The sequence below is a fragment of the Schistocerca americana genome, chromosome X (genome assembly GCF_021461395.2).
Source record: "Schistocerca americana isolate TAMUIC-IGC-003095 chromosome X, iqSchAmer2.1, whole genome shotgun sequence".
NCBI lineage: Eukaryota > Metazoa > Arthropoda > Insecta > Orthoptera > Acrididae > Schistocerca > Schistocerca americana.
The window spans coordinates 179031371-179050720 of NC_060130.1; the positions used below are offsets into that span (position 1 = coordinate 179031371).

At 43.6% G+C, this 19350-nt stretch overlaps 1 protein-coding gene across 2 annotated transcripts in view; it reads right to left on the reverse strand.

The window, feature by feature from the left end:
- Positions 1-19350, reverse strand: part of LOC124554809 (regulator of nonsense transcripts 2-like) — a 233707-nt gene that overhangs the window by 92158 nt on the left and 122199 nt on the right. For both annotated transcript variants that reach the window (XM_047128465.1, XM_047128466.1), the window contains one exon: positions 12456-12543. In XM_047128465.1, the coding sequence (XP_046984421.1) occupies positions 12456-12543 (88 nt within the window). The remainder of the gene's footprint in view (positions 1-12455; positions 12544-19350) is intronic.

Genomic DNA, 19350 nt, shown 5'->3' on the forward strand with positions numbered 1-19350 from the left:
GGTTGATAGTTACTGCACATCAAGATGGTTGTTACAATAATGAAAATTAGAGAACAACAAAAAATACTGAGAAAATGCAAACAAGCAAACACACAGACACAATTAACATCAAGCTGCCACCCAGTATGTTTGGCATAACAAGCAATTTGCACAGACCCTGAGACAGAACTGAACAGGATTTTGTAGTCTTGTCCTCAGTAGCAGCAATTTTGATCACCTCGAAGCTGAAAGTTTAAATGAGTGCAGGACAGTGTTTGTTCAAAGATGTACACAACACCATTTTTTAGATGACATCAATACACATGCATTTTATTTCTTTCAAAGTTCAACTATTAATTATGGTGACAAGTTTTTACAAAACAAAAAAATTATTAGTGTAACTATCCAGGTCAGATCCCACAACACCTAACAGTCACCATCCAGTGGTGAAGTTGATTGTCCTTGCAGTACTAAAAAACACTTCACATTTACATAAAATCTACAAAGTTTGTAGATTTGGTGCATGCATGGCTTGCATGCACTGCAGTGTGAGTGTGTGTGTGTGTGTGTGTGTGTGTGTGTGTGTGAGAGAGAGAGAGAGAGAGAGAGAGAGAGAGAGAGAGAGAGAGGGGACAGGTGGTGGGGGAGATACCATTCACAAACAGTGGTGGAAATTGCCTAGTAGCTGTGTGAGCACTTCTTGTCGACAGCCTCGCACTTGTCTGTCACCACGCAGATGGCAAGTGCTTCCACTCACCTTGGATATTAGCTGCGAATTTACAGTGTGCGCATGAGTGATGCACTACATTTACCATTATACTATCTGTTTCCTACCTTTTTCAAGTCAGTACCATTAACATTATCAACTATAATGACAGTATTAGTTCATTTGCTCCATTTAATCATGAGATGAGTGAACAACAGCACAACGACAGTGCAGGGCAATCCAAAAAGAGGATGATGTATGAATTAGTTCCTTGTTTTAAGTGGCTATCTTACGCCCCTCTTTCCTCTGGGTTTGTTTTGTAAGGCCATATTTAGAATCCTTGTTTCTCACTTGTTTCAGACATTCCTTGCAGTTTTGTTTATATTCTTACATTTTGTCATTTACTGCAAACATATTCAGTTCTTGACTTATGTTTTTGTGCTGGCGTAAGATGTTGCCAGCACACCAGTCAGCAAAGATGAAAGGCAAAGATCAATAGTAGGCACTGGATCAAGCATACCTATCACGAGAGAGGCCAGAGACACACCAACAAGCAACATGACACCAAAGCCCTCTCAAGAGCAAGAATTTAGGCCACCACTGCTCACCGGAGAGCCTCACTGACTCACTTTTCCAGTTTGGCATCTGCCAGTTATTCGCAGAGTGGGTCACAGGCTACAATCGTACATAGAGACCAGATTGCTGACCACAGTGCGGCTAGCAGTGAGACTAAAGGACGTAAAGGCAAGATTACTGATATTGTCTGCCGGTGCACTATTACTAATGAGCTTGTACCACAACACATGGAGTCTGTTCCAGTTACTTAAAAGTTCATGTAAATAAAGAACCGTATTAATCCATGTGTGCATTTGCGATGTAGAAAGAGGTTACTGACTACCCACAACAACATCCTCTCCCTTGCTTCACTACAGTACAAGACTCTCCAGTTTTCATCAAGAATCCTGCCTAACGTAGTGCAACCACTGACTGCTCATAAAAATTTCATTTCAGCCAGCTGAACATAATTAGAATCCTTTCTGTTCATGACGCAAGTGTCACTGCCATAGGGTGGAACAGGTACAGCCACCAGCTTATAGAATTTAATTTTTGTTGTTGTTCTTCTTTTCAATCCTCTACTTATAGTGCTATTTCCTCTCTGATATCTGTAATTTAACATCTACATTCTTATTCTCGTTAAAAGTGATATAGCTTCCAAGGTAAATGAAGTGTTCAACTTGTTCCAAAGTATCATCTTGAACTACAATTTGGTTTCATACTGGGTTTTTCCCATGGAATGCCATTGCCTTAATTTTATGCAGTGCTATTTTAAAATTATAATCCTTTCCAATAAAGTTGGAAAGGTGGATTGATTTTTGTAGTTCGTCTTCAGAATTTGCCATTAATACAATATCGTCAGCATAATCAGAATATTAACACATTTAGTCTTGTTTATAAGGATCCCTTATGGTGCTCTTTCTTCTCATTTTCTGATGGCATTGTCTAAATAAATATTAAAGAGAGTAGGTAATAAAGTACACCCTTATCTCTCACCTTAGTTTATTAAAATATTTTACCCTGTGTAATATGTTATACAATTATATTTTACATAAGTGCCAGTTTTGATTGTATTCTTCATATTATTTGTTGAAATTTCTCAACATATCTGTCCAGCTGTCTGCACTTGTTCAGGCCCAGTTATTGACAATGTATCTTCACTCTCACAGCTGTCTCTCTCCCAAGCATACTCACTGGGACTGAGCTGAGAGGTGGGGGAGGAATGAAATGAAAGGACTACAATGAGACTCACAGCAGTAGCCACACAAGATATATGGAAATACTGCTGTGGCAAGCTGTGTAGACAGCTGTCGAACAAGTGCGGTAAGTGGGGTGCACCCAGCTTCAAACTTCATGTGGTTGGTTGGTTGGTTTAAAAGAGGGAGGAAGGGACTGAACTATGAGGTCATCAGTCCCTTGTTCCTAATAAAACAATGCCACAAGTGTGAGAATAAAACAGACGAGACATATAACAGAAAACGGAAAGGAAAAACCACAAGAACGAAGGAAAGGCAACGAAAACCAAAAGGAACAAAAGAGGACAAGAAACAGAAGAGAATAAAACAAGAAACCAGATAACAGTGGCTGGCCGACCATGAAAATATAAAGGATAAACCAGCCACTCTGCAACACATTAAAACCTCCACCCTAAAAGCACAAGGGTGTAGGACACAGAGGGACAAAGGACATGCATTAAAACTTCGATCAAATGATAAAACCCACTCTCACAAATAAAACGCAAAACTAAATCAGCCAATGACACGTTGTCAGATAAAATGAGTGGCAACGAGTCCGGTAACCCACGATTTCGTCGCTGGGCAGTCAAAGTGGGACAGTGTACCAGAATATGGGCCACTGGCAACCGGGCGCCGCACTGACACTCAGGCAGGTCTTCACCGCGCAAGAGGCAACTGTGGGTCGCCCACGCATGGCCAATGCGGAGCCGGCAGTAGACAACTAATTCCCTGTGAGCGGCCTGCATGGAAGACTTCCACACATTTGAAGTCTCCTTAATGACACGCAGTTTGTTGTGTATACTGTTATGCCATTCTGTCTCCCAAAGCTGGAAAACCCTGCGGCGTAAGTCAGAACACAGGTCAGGTTCAGAGATGCCCATCTCCAGAAGCGGTTTCCGCATAGCTTGTTTGGCCAGCATGTCAGCAAGTTCGTTGCCTTGGATGCCGACGTGTCCTGGGGTCCACACAAACACTACTGAACAATGGTCCAGGGCATAGATGGACTCCTGGATGGACGCCACCAAAGAAAGGCGAGGGTAGCACTGCTCGATACCTTATAGGCTGCTCAAGGAGTCAGTACACAGAAGAAACAATTCCTCAGGGCATGAACGGATATACTGAAGTGCACGACATATGGCCACCAGCTCTGCAGTGAATAATACACTGCAGCCATCAGGAAAGAAATGCTGTTCAAAATGGCCTCTGTGGACAACGGTGAAGCCAACATTACCATCAACCATCGAGATCTCAGTGTAAACCACTTCAGAGCCCCAGAACACTTCAAGAACCGAGAGGAAGTGACAGCCAAGAGCCGCACGGTTAACGGAGTCCTTAGGGCCTCGTGAAAGGTCCAGGTGAAGCTTCGGCCTACAGCTACACTACGGATGTGTACATGAATGGACCTCGAGGAGAGGTGGTGAAGGGAAGAACTCCAGATCAGACAGAAGTGATCGCACACGAACCGCAATTGTTAGCCCTGACCTTGGCCGCCTATGCAGGAGGTGAACCGGCATGGTTGGGAAATGAAGACAGTAATTAGGATGTTCAGGAGAGCTATGAATGTGTGGAATGTAACTGGTGAGCAGTTGTGCATGTCTGATCTTCAATGGAGGGACTCAAGCCTCCACCAGTACACTTGCCACAGGACTCATCCTAAAAGCTCCTGTCACTAGTCGAACTCTGCAATGGGTCGAGCAAACGCAATGCTGAGGGCGCCGCTGAAACATAAATCACACTCCCATAGTCAAGGCGGGATTGAACAAGGGCTCTGTAGAGCTGCAGCAGCGTGGAGGGATCTGCACACCAGTTGGTGTTGCTCAGGCAGTGGGGGGCATTGAGGTGCTGCCAAACACTTTCGTTTAAGCTGACGAAGATGAGGAAGCCAAGTCATATGAGTGTTGAACACCAGACCTAAGAGTCGATATGTCTCCACTACAGTGAGTGGATCGTCATTAAGGTAAAGTGCTGTTTCCGGATGAACGGTACGATGCCGACAGAAATGCATGACACGTCTTCATGTCGGTAAACTGGAAGTCAAGGGCTAGAGCCCATGACTGTGCTTTGTGGATGGCTCCCTGTAGGCAACACTCAGCAACACCAGTACTGGGGGAGCAGTACGAAATGCAGAAGTCATCTGCATACAGAGAAGGTGGGACGGAGGGCCCGACAGCTGCTGCTAGACTGTTAATGGCCACTAAAATTAGATAGACACTCAGTACAGAGTCCTGCGTGACTCCATACTACTGGATATGGCTGGAACTATGGGAGGCACCAACTTGGACACGGAAAGTGCAGAGTGACAGGAAGTTTGGATAAAAATCAGGAGTGGGCCCCGGAGACTCCACTCATATAATGTAGTAAGGATATGACGTCGCCAGGTCATGTTGTATGCTTTACATAAGTCAAAAAAGACGGCAACCAGGTGTTGGCATCTGGAAAAGGCTGTTCGGATGGCAGACGCAAGGGACACAAGATTATCAGTGGTGGAGCGACCCTGGAGGAAACCGCCCTGACATGAAGCCAACACACCATATGTTGCAGCTGCTTACAAAGAACGTTGGTAAGGCTGATGGGTCAATAGCTATCCACATCAAGTGGGTTTTTACTGGGTTTGAACACCGGAATGATGGTGCTCTCCCATCACTGCGATGAAAACATGCCATCGCACCAGATCCGGTTCAAGATGATGAGGATATGTCGCTTGTAGCCAGGTGAGATATGTTTAATCATCTGGCTGTGGATCCAATCAGGCCCAGGAGCTATGTCAGGGCAATGTGCAAAGGCACTGAGGAGCTCCCACTCTGTAAATGGGGCGTAATAGGATACACTGTGGTGTGTAGTGAATGAGAGGACTTCCCCTTCCCGGCGCCATTTAAGAGTGCGAAAAGCTGGGGCTTAATTCTCCGACACAGAGGCTCGAGCAAAGTGCTCAGCAAAGTGCCTGGCAATTGCGTTTGCGTTGGTAGGTAGCATGCCATTTATGGTAACACCTGTTGGGGTCTGGTACCCGAAAAGACGTTTGATCTTTCCCAGACTTGGGAAGGTGACATATGGCACCCAATGGTCGAGACGTATTTCTCCCAACACTCCTGCTTCCGTCATTTGATAAGTTGGCGAATGCGGGCACAGTGCCGTTTAAAGGCTATGAGGTGCTCCAGGGAAGGGTACCGCTTATGCCGCTGTAGAGCCTGCCGACACCCCTTAATTGCTACAGCGACTTCCATCGACCGCCAAGGGACTGCCTTACACTGGGGGCACCCTAAAGAGCAAGGGAGCAAACTTTCTGCCGCAGAAATAATTGTTGTAGTCACTCGCTCAAACATCACATCGATGTTACTGTGTGGGGGAGATCAAATGGTAACAGCTGAGGTGAAATTTTCCCACTCCAATTTGTTTAAAGCCTATCTGGACAGGCTTCCATGGCCCTGACGCCGGGGCAGTGACAGGAAGATGCGGAAATGGTCACTACCACAAAGGTCATCATGTGCTCTCCAGTGGATAGATGGGAGAAGTCCTGGGCTGCAAACTGATAAATCAATGGCCGAGTAACTACCATGAGCCACACTGAATTGTGTGGCGGCCCCAGTATTTAAGAGGCAGCGGTCGAACTGAGACAGTAAAGTTTCGACATCTCTGCCTCGGCCAGTAAGCACAATGCCATCCCACAAAGGGTTACGGGTGTTAAAATCTCCCAAAACTAGGAAAGGTTTAGGGAGTTGATCAATAAGTGCAGTTAACACATTCAGGGGTACTGCGCGATCTGGAGGAAGATATACATTGCAGACAGTTATTTCCTGTATCATCCTTATTCTGACAGCCACAGCTTCAAGAGGAGTTTGAAGGGGCACAGCGTCACTACAGACTGAGTTAAGGACATAAACACAAACTCCACATGACACTCGATTATAGTCGCTATGGTTCCTGTAATACCCCTTATAGCCGCGGAGGGCAGGGGTCCGTAATGCTGGGAACGAGGTTTCCTAGAGGCAATGCAGATAGCAGGCATAAAGTTTAACATTTGCCGTAGCTCAGCAGGTGGTGAAAAAAACCACCACAATTCCACTGCAGGATGACATCATCGTGAGACTGGGAAGGCATGGAACATTCAATGAGGCAGTTTATGCCTCATGGTCACCTGCTGCCACTGACCTATTGCCTGAGCAGTCTATATCCATTGGGTCTGAGGATCTGGAGAGATATAGGTCTTCAGCGGACACCAGAGTCTCCACGCCATTCTCAGACGCCGAGCTTGTAGGGAGCAGTGGTACGGGTGCCACCGCAATTTCTTTGGTCTTGGGGGTCTTCTTTTTGGATTTCTCTTTCTGTTCCTTATGTTTCCCTGTCTGGGAGGACTTCACTGGCTCAGTCTCCAGGACTGAGGATGAGTGTGAAGCCCTCCGACCAGCTGCTTTTGAGCTCTTCAGTAACTGGCAGGTGTCATCTTTCCCACTAGCAGAAACCTGGGAAGCGAGTGACCCAAGGGACCCCTTCCTAGAGAGAGAAGCTGAAGACGACTTACGCATCTCTGGCTTAGAAGTGGGGACGGATGTCCCCGATGGTTGGGGGTGTTGCTCCCAAAGTAGGTGGTGTGGGAGCCAGTGTAGGTCAGTCTGTCCAGGGTCTTGTGCTTTATGATTTTCCTTCTGTCTAGAGAATCCTGCAGTCTGGCGAGCAAGGCGAATGGTGCTCTCCTCAGTTGATACAGATGGGAGGCGGGGCACATGGAGTATTGGGATGTGATGGGCATCCGCAAACTTGACATGTGATGCTGGAAGTAAAGTTGGAAGACATATGGCAGAACTTGCAGCACCCCATCAGGGGCTTAACATCACAGGGGTAGATCATCACCTTGACCTTCTCGGGCAATGTATCACCCTCGAAGACCAAGATGAAAGTACCAGTGGCAACCTGATTATCCCTCAGACCCCGATGGACACGTTGGATGAAACGTACACCTCGCCGCTCTAAATTGGCACGCAGCTCATCAACAGACTGCAAAAGAAGGTCCCTGTGAAATATGATACACTGGACAATATTTAAGCTCTTATGGGGCATGATGGTGACAGAAACATCCCCCAATTTGTCACAAGCAAGTAACGTCAGTGACTGGGCAAAGGATGCTGTTTTGATCAAGACTGAACCAGATCTCATTTTGGACAATCCTTCCACCTCCCCAAACTTGTCCTCTAAATGCTCAACAAAAAACTGAGGCATCATTGTCCTGAAGGATTCCCCATCAGCTCTCAAACATACACTCCTGGAAATGGAAAAAAGAACACATTGACACCGGTGTGTCAGACCCACCATACTTGCTCCGGACACTGCGAGAGGGCTGTGCAAGCAATGATCACACGCACGGCACAGCGGACACACCAGGAACCGCGGTGTTGGCCGTCAAATGGCGCTAGCTGCGCAGCATTTGTGCACCGCCGCCGTCAGTGTCAGCCAGTTTGCCGTGGCATACGGAGCTCCATCGCAGTCTTTAACACTGGTAGCATGCCGCGACAGCGTGGACGTGAACCGTATGTGCAGTTGACGGACTTTGAGCGAGGGCGTATAGTGGGCATGCGGGAGGCCGGGTGGACGTACCGCCGAATTGCTCAACACGTGGGGCGTGAGGTCTCCACAGTACATCGATGTTGTCGCCAGTGGTCGGCGGAAGGTGCACGTGCCCGTCGACCTAGGACCGGACCGCAGCGACGCACGGATGCACGCCAAGACCGTAGGATCCTACGCAGTGCCGTAGGGGACCGCACCGCCACTTCCCAGCAAATTAGGGACACTGTTGCTCCTGGGGTATCGGCGAGGACCATTCGCAACCGTCTCCATGAAGCTGGGCTACGGTCCCGCACACCGTTAGGCCGTCTTCCGCTCACGCCCCAACATCGTGCAGCCCGCCTCCAGTGGTGTCGCGACAGGCGTGAATGGAGGGACGAATGGAGACGTGTCGTCTTCAGCGATGAGAGTCGCTTCTGCCTTGGTGCCAATGATGGTCGTATGCGTGTTTGGCGCCGTGCAGGTGAGCGCCACAATCAGGACTGCATACGACCGAGGCACACAGGGACAACACCCGGCATCATGGTGTGGGGAGCGATCTCCTACACTGGCCGTACACCACTGGTGATCGTCGAGGGGACACTGAATAGTGCACGGTACATCCAAACCGTCATCGAACCCATCGTTCTACCATTCCTAGACCGGCAAGGGAACTTGCTGTTCCAACAGGACAATGCACGTCCGCATGTATCCCGTGCCACCCAACGTGCTCTAGAAGGTGTAAGTCAACTACCCTGGCCAGCAAGATCTCCGGATCTGTCCCCCATTGAGCATGTTTGGGACTGGATGAAGCGTCGTCTCACGCGGTCTGCACGTCCAGCACGAACGCTGGTCCAACTGAGGCGCCAGGTGGAAATGGCATGGCAAGCCGTTCCACAGGACTACATCCAGCATCTCTACGATCGTCTCCATGGGAGAATAGCAGCCTGCATTGCTGCGAAAGGTGGATATACACTGTACTAGTGCCGACATTGTGCATGCTCTGTTGCCTGTGTCTATGTGCCTGTGGGTCTGTCAGTGTGATCATGTGATGTATCTGACCCCAGGAATGTGTCAATAAAGTTTTCCCTTCCTGGGACAATGAATTCACGGTGTTCTTATTTCAATTTCTAGGAGTGTACAAGGTACTGGAGCAAATAAGATCCGCTGCCATCCCTGTGGCCAGGGAGGGGAACGATTTGGGGGTCATACTTCTGTGCGTTGAATTGAGCTCGTGAATGCTAAGAGACTGCTAGTGTTTCACCACCAGCAAGAGATGATGGACTACGGTTCATCGTGTGACATCCACCCTGATGCCATCCACTCTGACCATAGGCCCTCCCCACTGGCGCCACCCAGCCGCAGCAAAGGCCACCTTGCAGGATGGCCACTGCTGGGAGTCCCGATGCCCCAGGGTGACACTTATCTACTCCTTGGCATACATGGGGAGTTAACGGTGCAGGCATCAGCAGAATGATCCCCGTGTGATCAGGTGGCTACAACCAACAGGGTACATGGCGGTCCCACCACAACGGACTGGCTACCGTGCTGGATATCAGGTGCCAAGAAGTCCATAGTCATCGTCGACGCAGATAGCGACACTGCATAGTGCATGGTAGAAACCCAGGAAGGTGACATCGCCCAAGAGATGGAGAATGAGTAGGACTGAAATGCGAGAATGAGAAAGTGGGTTAAAGATCTCAACGCACGATGGACACGATGCATCACGTAAGGCACCCTTCCCCAATTGGCTCGCTCTTCAGAAAAATTTTGAAGAATGGAGGTCAAACCCTACAGGGGACCAACACATAAAGGCCAAAATGTGTGAAACTCCTTTTAGTTACCTTGGGCCAATTCTTACCCCCGGACCCGCAGGAGTAAACTTCATGTGGACCACACACAGTCTAATAGTACAGTGCCTACTGGACTGGTGTGACATAACTGCATCTTCTGGCATTCCACATTACTGCCAGATGAATGTGGCATGCTGCTCTTTACTACATAATACTCCTTTTGTTGTGCGATTGTATTTGTACTCAGGAGAGTAAGAAATGATCCTGAACCCAATACTCATTCTGTTGGTCTTCTGTAGGAATACTCATGTATTTATGATCACAGTAGTGCTGAATACAGCATCAGGAACACAGTACATGAAGACTGAGAACTGATTGCAAATGAAGTATCAGAGACAGGTACAATAATCAAAATTAATTTAAGGAATTTCCAGAAAAGAAAGAAAACATAGAACTAAACAGAAATATATAATGTGGGGGGGGGGGGGGGGGGGGCGGGAAGGGAAGGGACTACTGATATCAGCTGCATTGGGACATTATGCAGAATTGGCAGCAGCAAGCAAAAAATGTGTACTGGACCGGGAACCCAGGATCTACTGCTTGCTAGGCAAGTGCATTAACCACTGCACCATCTGGGAAACAGTATTATCGCAAATATGTGGCCCAGGTCAGCATGGCCCACACTCCGACCAAGTGCCACCTATCCGCAGTCCCTCTCTATTTCTACCATGCTCACTACTCAGATTCTCGCAGGAGGTCGGACATACTTGTGCATCTGCACTGAAGAAGGTAGATCCATTGCCCATCTAGACGAATCAATTAGATGAATGTGTGATATCTTTCTTTTGATGAACAACTAAAACTAATGTGATTCTGTGTCATAGAAAATGTTGTTGGTTCAAAATTCAGAAATATGTATGGTCACCACCATCCTTATGCAATGTAAATTCTCTGTTCATATGAATGAGTCCTGTATTGCAAATCAGAGTGATTTACACGAAATTATTAATTTGTATGTTAAATGAATCACTGTTGTATGTAATTTTGTACAGAAAAAAATCAAGTTAACAAAAGTATGTAGTCAAAGTTTGGAATATAACAGTGGTCTTGACAAAATTTACAATGAAAAATGGGACTGCTTATGAACTCATAGTTTAAGTATCACAGTTTCAGGTAATTTAATATATATTACTGGAAAGTGGGAATGCTTAACTTTGGAGTGGTGTATTTTACTTTCCGCAACTATCTTGATTAGCTCAAAGTTTTGAACATAGCAAAGTATATTACAGCCATCAGTTAGTTATAGCTTTTAATTATGAATGCCCTAATGAAAGCTAAGTACAACAGAGGAATCAGAACAGCCAAAATAATAATCTGAACAATAAGTTCCTGTGAAATTCACTCTAAATAAGAACTTAAGATTTTCTGTTGTGTGCCAACAAATAGATGTATTGAAAATAGACAAAAATCAGCAAAAAGATTTACTTATTTATGGCAGTAGAAAAACTGCAACAAATGGGGAGAATCCAGCTGTTATGTCACAGCTCCTCAACAGTTTCGTCAACAACTACACCATGTTGCTGCCTCTGGATCACAGGGTCCCGGGTTCGATTCCCAGCTGGTTTGGGGATTTTCTCTGCCCAGGGACTGGGTGTTTGTGTTGTCCTCATCATTTCATCAACAGCATTCATGACAATTGCTAAATGGGACTGTGTAAAAATTGTGACTTTGTATGGGTGCTGATGACCGCACAGTTGAGTGCCCCACAAACCAATCATCATCAGCAACAACACTGAGATATATCCGGGTACGTTATACAGCAAAAATTTTACATAAATAAAGGCTAATATATCCTCAATATTAATTAAATAGAAACAGTACTCAGAACATCAGAGGCATTCATGGTAAATCCAGGCTGCAATATAATACAGATTCCCATTCACCAAATAGAAGAGAGACTGACCTGCTATCTTCTATGCAGTGGGTAACAACCTATCTTCATCTGCATATTTAAAAAATTATATTTCTAAGCAAATGAAAGAAGGCACCCTTTTAGTATGGTGCATGACAATAAATAAATTAAAATGAATTCTGTAACTAGATTGCAGCATGACAGCACAAAATGCATTGATAATGTTTAAAGGTCAAGACTTAGGTCTCAGTTTTCTTGAATTACCTATATTTATGTATAATTCTTATTACCTGCAAACTTTTTTGTTAGGGATATGCCCAAGAAATCACAGTTGGCCATGAAAAATTTGCACGCACACTAAATAACAACATGCAATTAATAAAGGTTACATATGATGGCATAATGACAAACAGTTCCAACAAGAAAAGCCAATGTTTGTATGACGACACAGTTACATTGCTGACAGCCAACTGATATTCAAATAATGAAGTACAGGGAGAAACAAAATTAGCGGCATGTTCTACCCACATGCATTACAAGTGCACAGGAGGTAGAAAACATAGGGGTTGCGATTTCTATTGCATCAATCCAACTATTTTTACATTAAGTTGACCTCATATGTATGAAGATTGGCAACAAAAATACTTTTAAGTAAAAAATGTAGGAAACAGAACTACTGTATTATAATGTAGTGCTGGTTTCGGATATGGAAGAATAGTTATTAATAAAATTTTACAAACCTTCAGGCTCAGGAGGGAGTGTTTCTTCCTCTGGTGAAATACAGTTCAAATCTTTCTCAAATTCTGCATCCAGTGCTTCTTCTGAGACCTGTGACATTACAACCACTAATAAATGTCTGATTAGAATGGTGATAATTCACAGAATTATTTTACAGGAAAGGCAACACCAAATCACAGAATTAAAAACACTGTTCATTAGTGAAACTGGACTCAAAACATCATACACTTATTTCATCATCTAACAGTGTGTATGCCTTATAGCAAGTGTGGTATAAGGTGTGTTTAAATCCAGAGGAGCTTGCTTTCATTACTATGAGTCTTTGCATAATTTTGGGGGCCATCATAGCATATCTATATCTTAGAATTCACAGAATGCAATCTGTTTTCCTGCATTAAAATTGTTTATGGACATGCCGCTTATAAGAAAGAAAGTACTTCCAGAGGTTCAGCAAGTAGTTACAGATAATCAGTTAAAGGCTTCAATTCTATAGTCATTTAGTGATAAGTTGACCCTCTGGCAGTGGACTCCCTATGTATTGTCACTGATATCACAATCAAAAGATTTTGTGGATATGAACTTTATCACCTCAGCTTCAAATTTGAATTCAAGTCCTGATAAATTCCTCACTATCTCACAAATCAAACCTCTTCTTGCTAGATGAAATCTCTCTGCTTGGCCCCTTTACTACCCATTCCTCTACTCACCACTGGCCTCCCTTTCCGACAATGCCAAGAGACCGAAAGACATTTAAGTTCTGGCATAAACCGAACACATTTGCTTCATAAGAAGAGCAATAAAAGAAACTTAAGTTTATTTGTACAATGTACAAAAATGCCAGTGAATTTTAAAATCAAGCAAAGGCCTAATTTCTTCTTGGGACAGACAAGCTCCCTTAATATTGTGCAAATGGAGATAGATCAGAGTACATAGAATATTACCACATTTAAATGATATAGGAATTATTCATTCTTTTGCCATTAGTTATACTTGTACTGCTATCAACAGTCCACCTCAGTTACAGGATTCACAAACACTTCAAAAAACGTTCTCACACTTTCACGTGGTATAACAATAGATTCAGGCATGCAGGCAGGCAGAACATAAAAATTCCATCCTGAAGGGAGAGTGGAGGGGAAGAGGAGGGGGGTGGCAACAGGAAGGGTATCTGGCAATCCCTACTACTGCCAATGCCATAATCCGATCAACATTCAGGCCCCACGAAGATATGGGGTAACGCCTGGGGGGGGGGAGAAACCCTTACCTGCAGGACTCCTGCAATGTTTTTTCAACAGCAATTCACACAAGTTTAAGCATAATGTGGCACTAGTGATTAGTGTGTGTGTGTCAGTGTCCTTATGGAATTGCTCTGAAAACTGGGGTTTTATATTCACTTGCACAGTGCTTACTTGCTGCAGTTTTACCTTTACCTGCTGAAATATTGACAGTTGTCGATGATGCCCCCAGACTGCATTCCTGCATGGCTGATGTTTTTGACAGATGTGGCACTTACAAAACTGATTAGTTACTATTAGAAGAACAGCCATTCTCTTCCATTTAACTTTGAAATTTCACTGAAGCAGCAGCAGTTGTCTTCAGTCTCAAGAGTGGATTGATACAGCTCTCCATGCTACACTATCCTGTGGAAGCCCTATCATTTCTGTATAATAATCACAATCTCCATACATTTGAACCTGCTTACTGTACTCATCTTTTGGTATCCTCCTGCAATTTTTAGCCCCCCCCCCCCCCCCCCCCCTCCTCATCACACTCATTTCCTCATATCATCAAATTAAATTCTTTGATCCCTCATTTTGTTATTCGATCCACCCACCTAACCTTCACCATTCTTCTATAGCACCACATTATGAAATCTACCATTCTTCTATAGCACCACATTATGAAATCTACCATTCTCTTCTCTGGGCTGCTAGTAGTCCATGTTTCACTGCCATAAAAGGCCACACACTGGACAAATACTTTCAGAAAAGAATTCATAAAATCTGAATTGATATTAGATGTTCACAAATCCCTCTTTTTCAGAAATGTGTTTCTTGCTACTGCATCTTCATTTTGATCCTCTCTACTTCAGCAATCATCAGTTAATTTGCTGCCCAAATAGCAAAACTTATTGACGCTTCCATCTAGTGGTCTAGATGCTTAATGATGTTAATATCCAGGAAGGTCCGTATAGTTAGCTAACTTTGTGATGGTTAACTGAATGTTTTGATGGAATTATGGAACTGGCCAAAAAATATATGAACAAAAGGCAATAACTGAAGAACCACTGCCTTTACTGCTTGTCTGGGCAAAAATGAATGAATGAAAGAAAATACACTATTCCTGACTACAAATTTCCCCTGGAAGAAGGTGTGCGGCTAAGTAATGACATGAGCAGAGCCAGAATGACTACTCGAAGTTCGTGACCCGCACGTGTCCTATACGGATGTCCCTCTCAGATGACTGTTCTGAACTGTGAAATTCAATTCAGCCCATGTTTGCCCTACAAGAAGCCTCTCTCAGGTGACTGAACTCTTAACTGGCTCCAGGGTGTCTCACCACTGCCTTATATTCCCTCACAGTGGCTGTGCCCTTCTGGCCACACCCTGCAGCACTGTGAGTCTGTATATGGTTACCCAATCCTCACTGGTGACTTCTCATTTGTGACCGTATATCGTCAGCCCGCATGAGGCCTGCGCCCCACTGCTCTTAGCAATTTTATCACACAAGTCTATGTAAAATTTCCGGCCAACACCTTAATCTTTGTACTCACAATCAAAATCATTCATTCTGGCTTATTCTCTCATTTCATTATCCACAAATAACACAACACCCCCCCCCCCCCTCCCATCCACCCTCCTGAGGAACAATGTATAGGCACTGTCTTCAGAGAGAGAATTGCTTCACAGTGATTGAATGATAAGCAATAGAAACATGCAATTGCTTTAAAACAATAAACAAATCTTTTTCCTGGAAGAGTGGAACTTTTGTATTACAATTAATAGAAATGTTCTATCAATATTACAGTTCTGTTTTCTGCGAAGAATGGCTACAAATTTTATTTACAATCAACTTTACAATAATTTACACTTCATGGTGGGATCACAAGTTTGCTTTTAGTGTTTTTCTGTTCTTACAGAAGGCAGATTTGGTGTTTTGCCTGAAAGACGAAGCATCTAACATCACTTTGCACATGCCTAACAGATGTAAGGAATCTATTAAAAATTATTTCTTCACTGTCTTCCAATGTCCTTCGAGTAGGATGATCCGTCACTATATCCCTATCTGGGCAATGATTAACAATAGTATTTTTATATTTCTAACACTTATTATTCCACAGCAACTGTCACCTAATGGTTTGAAAATGTGTGTTCAAACAAATTTTGAGCATTTACAGTATTCACACAGAGAGCATAGAGTCACTATAACCAGTATGCCCGAGACTATGTAATGCCAGAAAAAAGAAATGACATATCAAAAATTTGCTAAAAGCACTTCTCTCCTGATACTCGGTCTCACTCCTCAATTCACCGAGCTTATGCCCTGCAGCTGCTATGTTATCTAATTGCCTAACTGCATGCTACATTGGCAAATCCAGCTAAGTTCACTGATATTTTTCATCTCATTATTTACTATGCTCAAGTTCAGCACAACGTCACTGCTGACATTTGTTTGTATCGAATGCTCAGGGTCTATTACCATTTGGGCAGTATATCCATGACATTTTCCTAGAAATTTTAATTTTTCCAATGTCTTGCTGGATGATGATTATGGGTCTTCCTTCATGACAGATGCCAATAATGCCTCCATCCATTGGGGCAAGAAACAGCCATTCTACGTTACTCAGCAGTATCCACAAACTTTTGTATAACACTATTAGTTTCTGGAAGCAGCCCTTTGGAACTTCTTGGACTGGTTGATGCATCATATCCTCACACATCTCATGGTCATATGTGCAAAAAAGAATGAACACTTGCTTACATATTCTGAGACTTTAATCTACTCTTTTACACTGTAACTGTTCACTAATTAGCTTCATATTCTGGCTTCTTGCATCATCAATAAGCAGTAGCTTGTTTTTGAGGGCAATGTACACAAACAAATGCCTTACTCCATCCTGTTTTGGCAGCAATGGTTGTGCTCATACAGGCTGTACAAATCATCATCTACTTGCACGATACTGAACACATAACTAAAAATTTTCCCAGGAATGAAAACAGCCAGGTCAATAATTCTCGTCATTTGGTAATCACTGTATGCCATAAGGGTGACAGAGAGCTGTTCGTCATGCTTGATCAGTTCTAGGCACAATCTGAAATGGACTGATCAGATTGTTGTTATTATGACATCATATTCCTGCTCTAATTCACTGAAAGTGCCAGTAAGTTGTATTAAGTGTTCATTAACAGTGATATCAGAATTACAGCTCTCTCTAACCATCTGTCAGTGTGGTTTCTTATTCTCCTACGTCTCGGCTCAACTGTTTCACTCCCTGCTTATATCTGTTCATTTTTGGCAATGGGACTTCCCATCTTATTCAAACTAGCTAGAGTTCATTTAACAATTGTTACTTGCTTTTTTGACAGCTGGAGTAACAGTTTCTATTCCCCTTCGAACACATCTATTTTTGCATCAAGATATGTGGCGCCACATTTGTCCAGCATTCAGTTTAAGCTTCCTTGCTTCTTTATATGGAATTCATTCTGCGCCAGTTGTCTAATTAGACTTGTGCTTTTCTTAACCTTTCCATTGTGCAAATGTAATGCATGTTTCGTACCTTTGCATTCTGCTGCACTCAAATTCAACACTGACAACCATTCTTTAAAGAATTCGATTCTCACCTCACTAGAATCTCAGTGTGCTCAAATTTCTTTAACAGCTCTAGCAAACTGAAATAACTCACTCTTCTCCAAGTTACACTGAAATTTATCATTTTCATGACAACATGGGCATTGTGTTTGTTACCTTTGTATATTGTTGTTGAGTACACCGAACAACTACAGCTAAAATATCTCCTTCAGTTTGCTGGCATGGACTCTAAGATAATTATTTCATTTTAGACAGATTACTATGTTAGGTCCCTTTGTTCATGCTATGTGGTATGGACTTTGCTACTGTGTATCTAATTTATGTCATCTGCCTCACTGTACGCCCTCATCAAACAACAGAACCTTACCACAAAAATGGAATTGTTTCTACATCTACATCTATACTCTACAAAACCATTGTGAGGCGTATTGCAGAGGGTATGTCTCATTTTACCAGTTATTAGGATTTCTTCCTGGTCCATTCACGGATGGAATGCAGGAAGAATGATTGATTGAATGCTTCTGTGCATGCAGTAATTACTCTATCTTACTCTCATCATCCCTACATGGGCGATATGTGTGGGTGGGGGGGAGGTGGGGTTTACTATATCCCTAGAGTAATCCTTTAAAGTTGGTAAGTCGGTTCTTGAAACTTTGTTAATAAGACTTTCTCAGGATAGTTTACATTTGTCTTCAAGAGTCTGACAGTTCAGTTCCTTCAGTATCTCTGTGACACTCTCCCATGGATTAAACAAACCTGTGACAATTCATGCTGCCGTTCTCTGTATACGTTCCATATCACCTGATAGTCCTATTTGCTATGGGGCCCACACATTTGAGCGATATTCTAGAACAGGCTGCCCAAGTGATTTCTAAGAAATCTCTTTTGTAGAATGATTGTACTTTCCCAGTATTTCAATAAACCTGCTTTACCCATGACTGAACCTATGTGATCATTCCATTTCATATCCCTACAGTGTTGCATCCAGATATTTGTATGAGTTGGCCGATTCCAGTAACTCACTGATATTATAGTCATAGAATACTACATTTTTTCATTTTGTGAACTGCAAAATTTTACATTTCTGAACATTTAGAGTAAGTTGCCAGTCTGCACTGCATTTATGCAGTTTCTCTCAGATAGTACTTCATTATAGATAGCTGCATTATCTGCAAAAAGCCTGATTTTACTATATTGTCTGCAATGTCATTAATGTACAACATTAACAGCAAGGGTCTTCACACACTTCCCTGGGCCACACCCAAAGTTACTTCTCCATCTGACGACGACTCTACATCCAAGATAACATGCTGTGTCCTCCCTACCAAAAAGTCCTCAATCCAGTCACAAATTTCACCCGGTACCCTACATGATTGCACTTTTGACAGTAAGCATAGGTGTGGTACTGAGTCAAATGCTTTTTGGTAATCAACAAACACTGCATCTACCTAGTTGCCTTGATCCAAAGTTTTCAGTATGTCATGCGAGAAAAGTGTGAGTTAGGTTCCACATGATCAATGTTTTTGAAATGTATGCTGGTTGGCATTGAGGAGGTCATTCTGTTCAAGATACTTCATTATGTTTGAATTCAGAATATGTTCTAAGATTCTATAGGAAATCGATGTCCAGGAAATTGGATGGTAGTTTCATGGATCACTTCTACTATCCTTCTTATAGACAGGTGTGACCTATGCCTTTTTCCAAGAACTGTGCATGGTTCTTTTTGAGGGATTTAAATAGATTATAGTTAGAAGACGGGCTAATTAAATGGCTCTGAGCACTATGGGACTCAACTGCTGTGGTCATAAGTCCCCTAGAACTTAGAACTACTTAAACCTAACTAACCTAAGGACAGCACACAACACCCAGCCATCACGAGGCAGAGAAAATCCCTGACCCCGCCGGGAATCGAACCCGGGCGTGGGAAGCGAGAACGCTACCGCACGACCACGAGATGCGGGCAGAAGACGGGCTAACTCAACCACAAATTCAGTATAGAATCTGACAGGGATTCCATCAGGGCCTAGAGTTTTGTTCAATTTTAATGATTTCAGCTGTTTCTCAAGACCACTGACACTAATACTTATT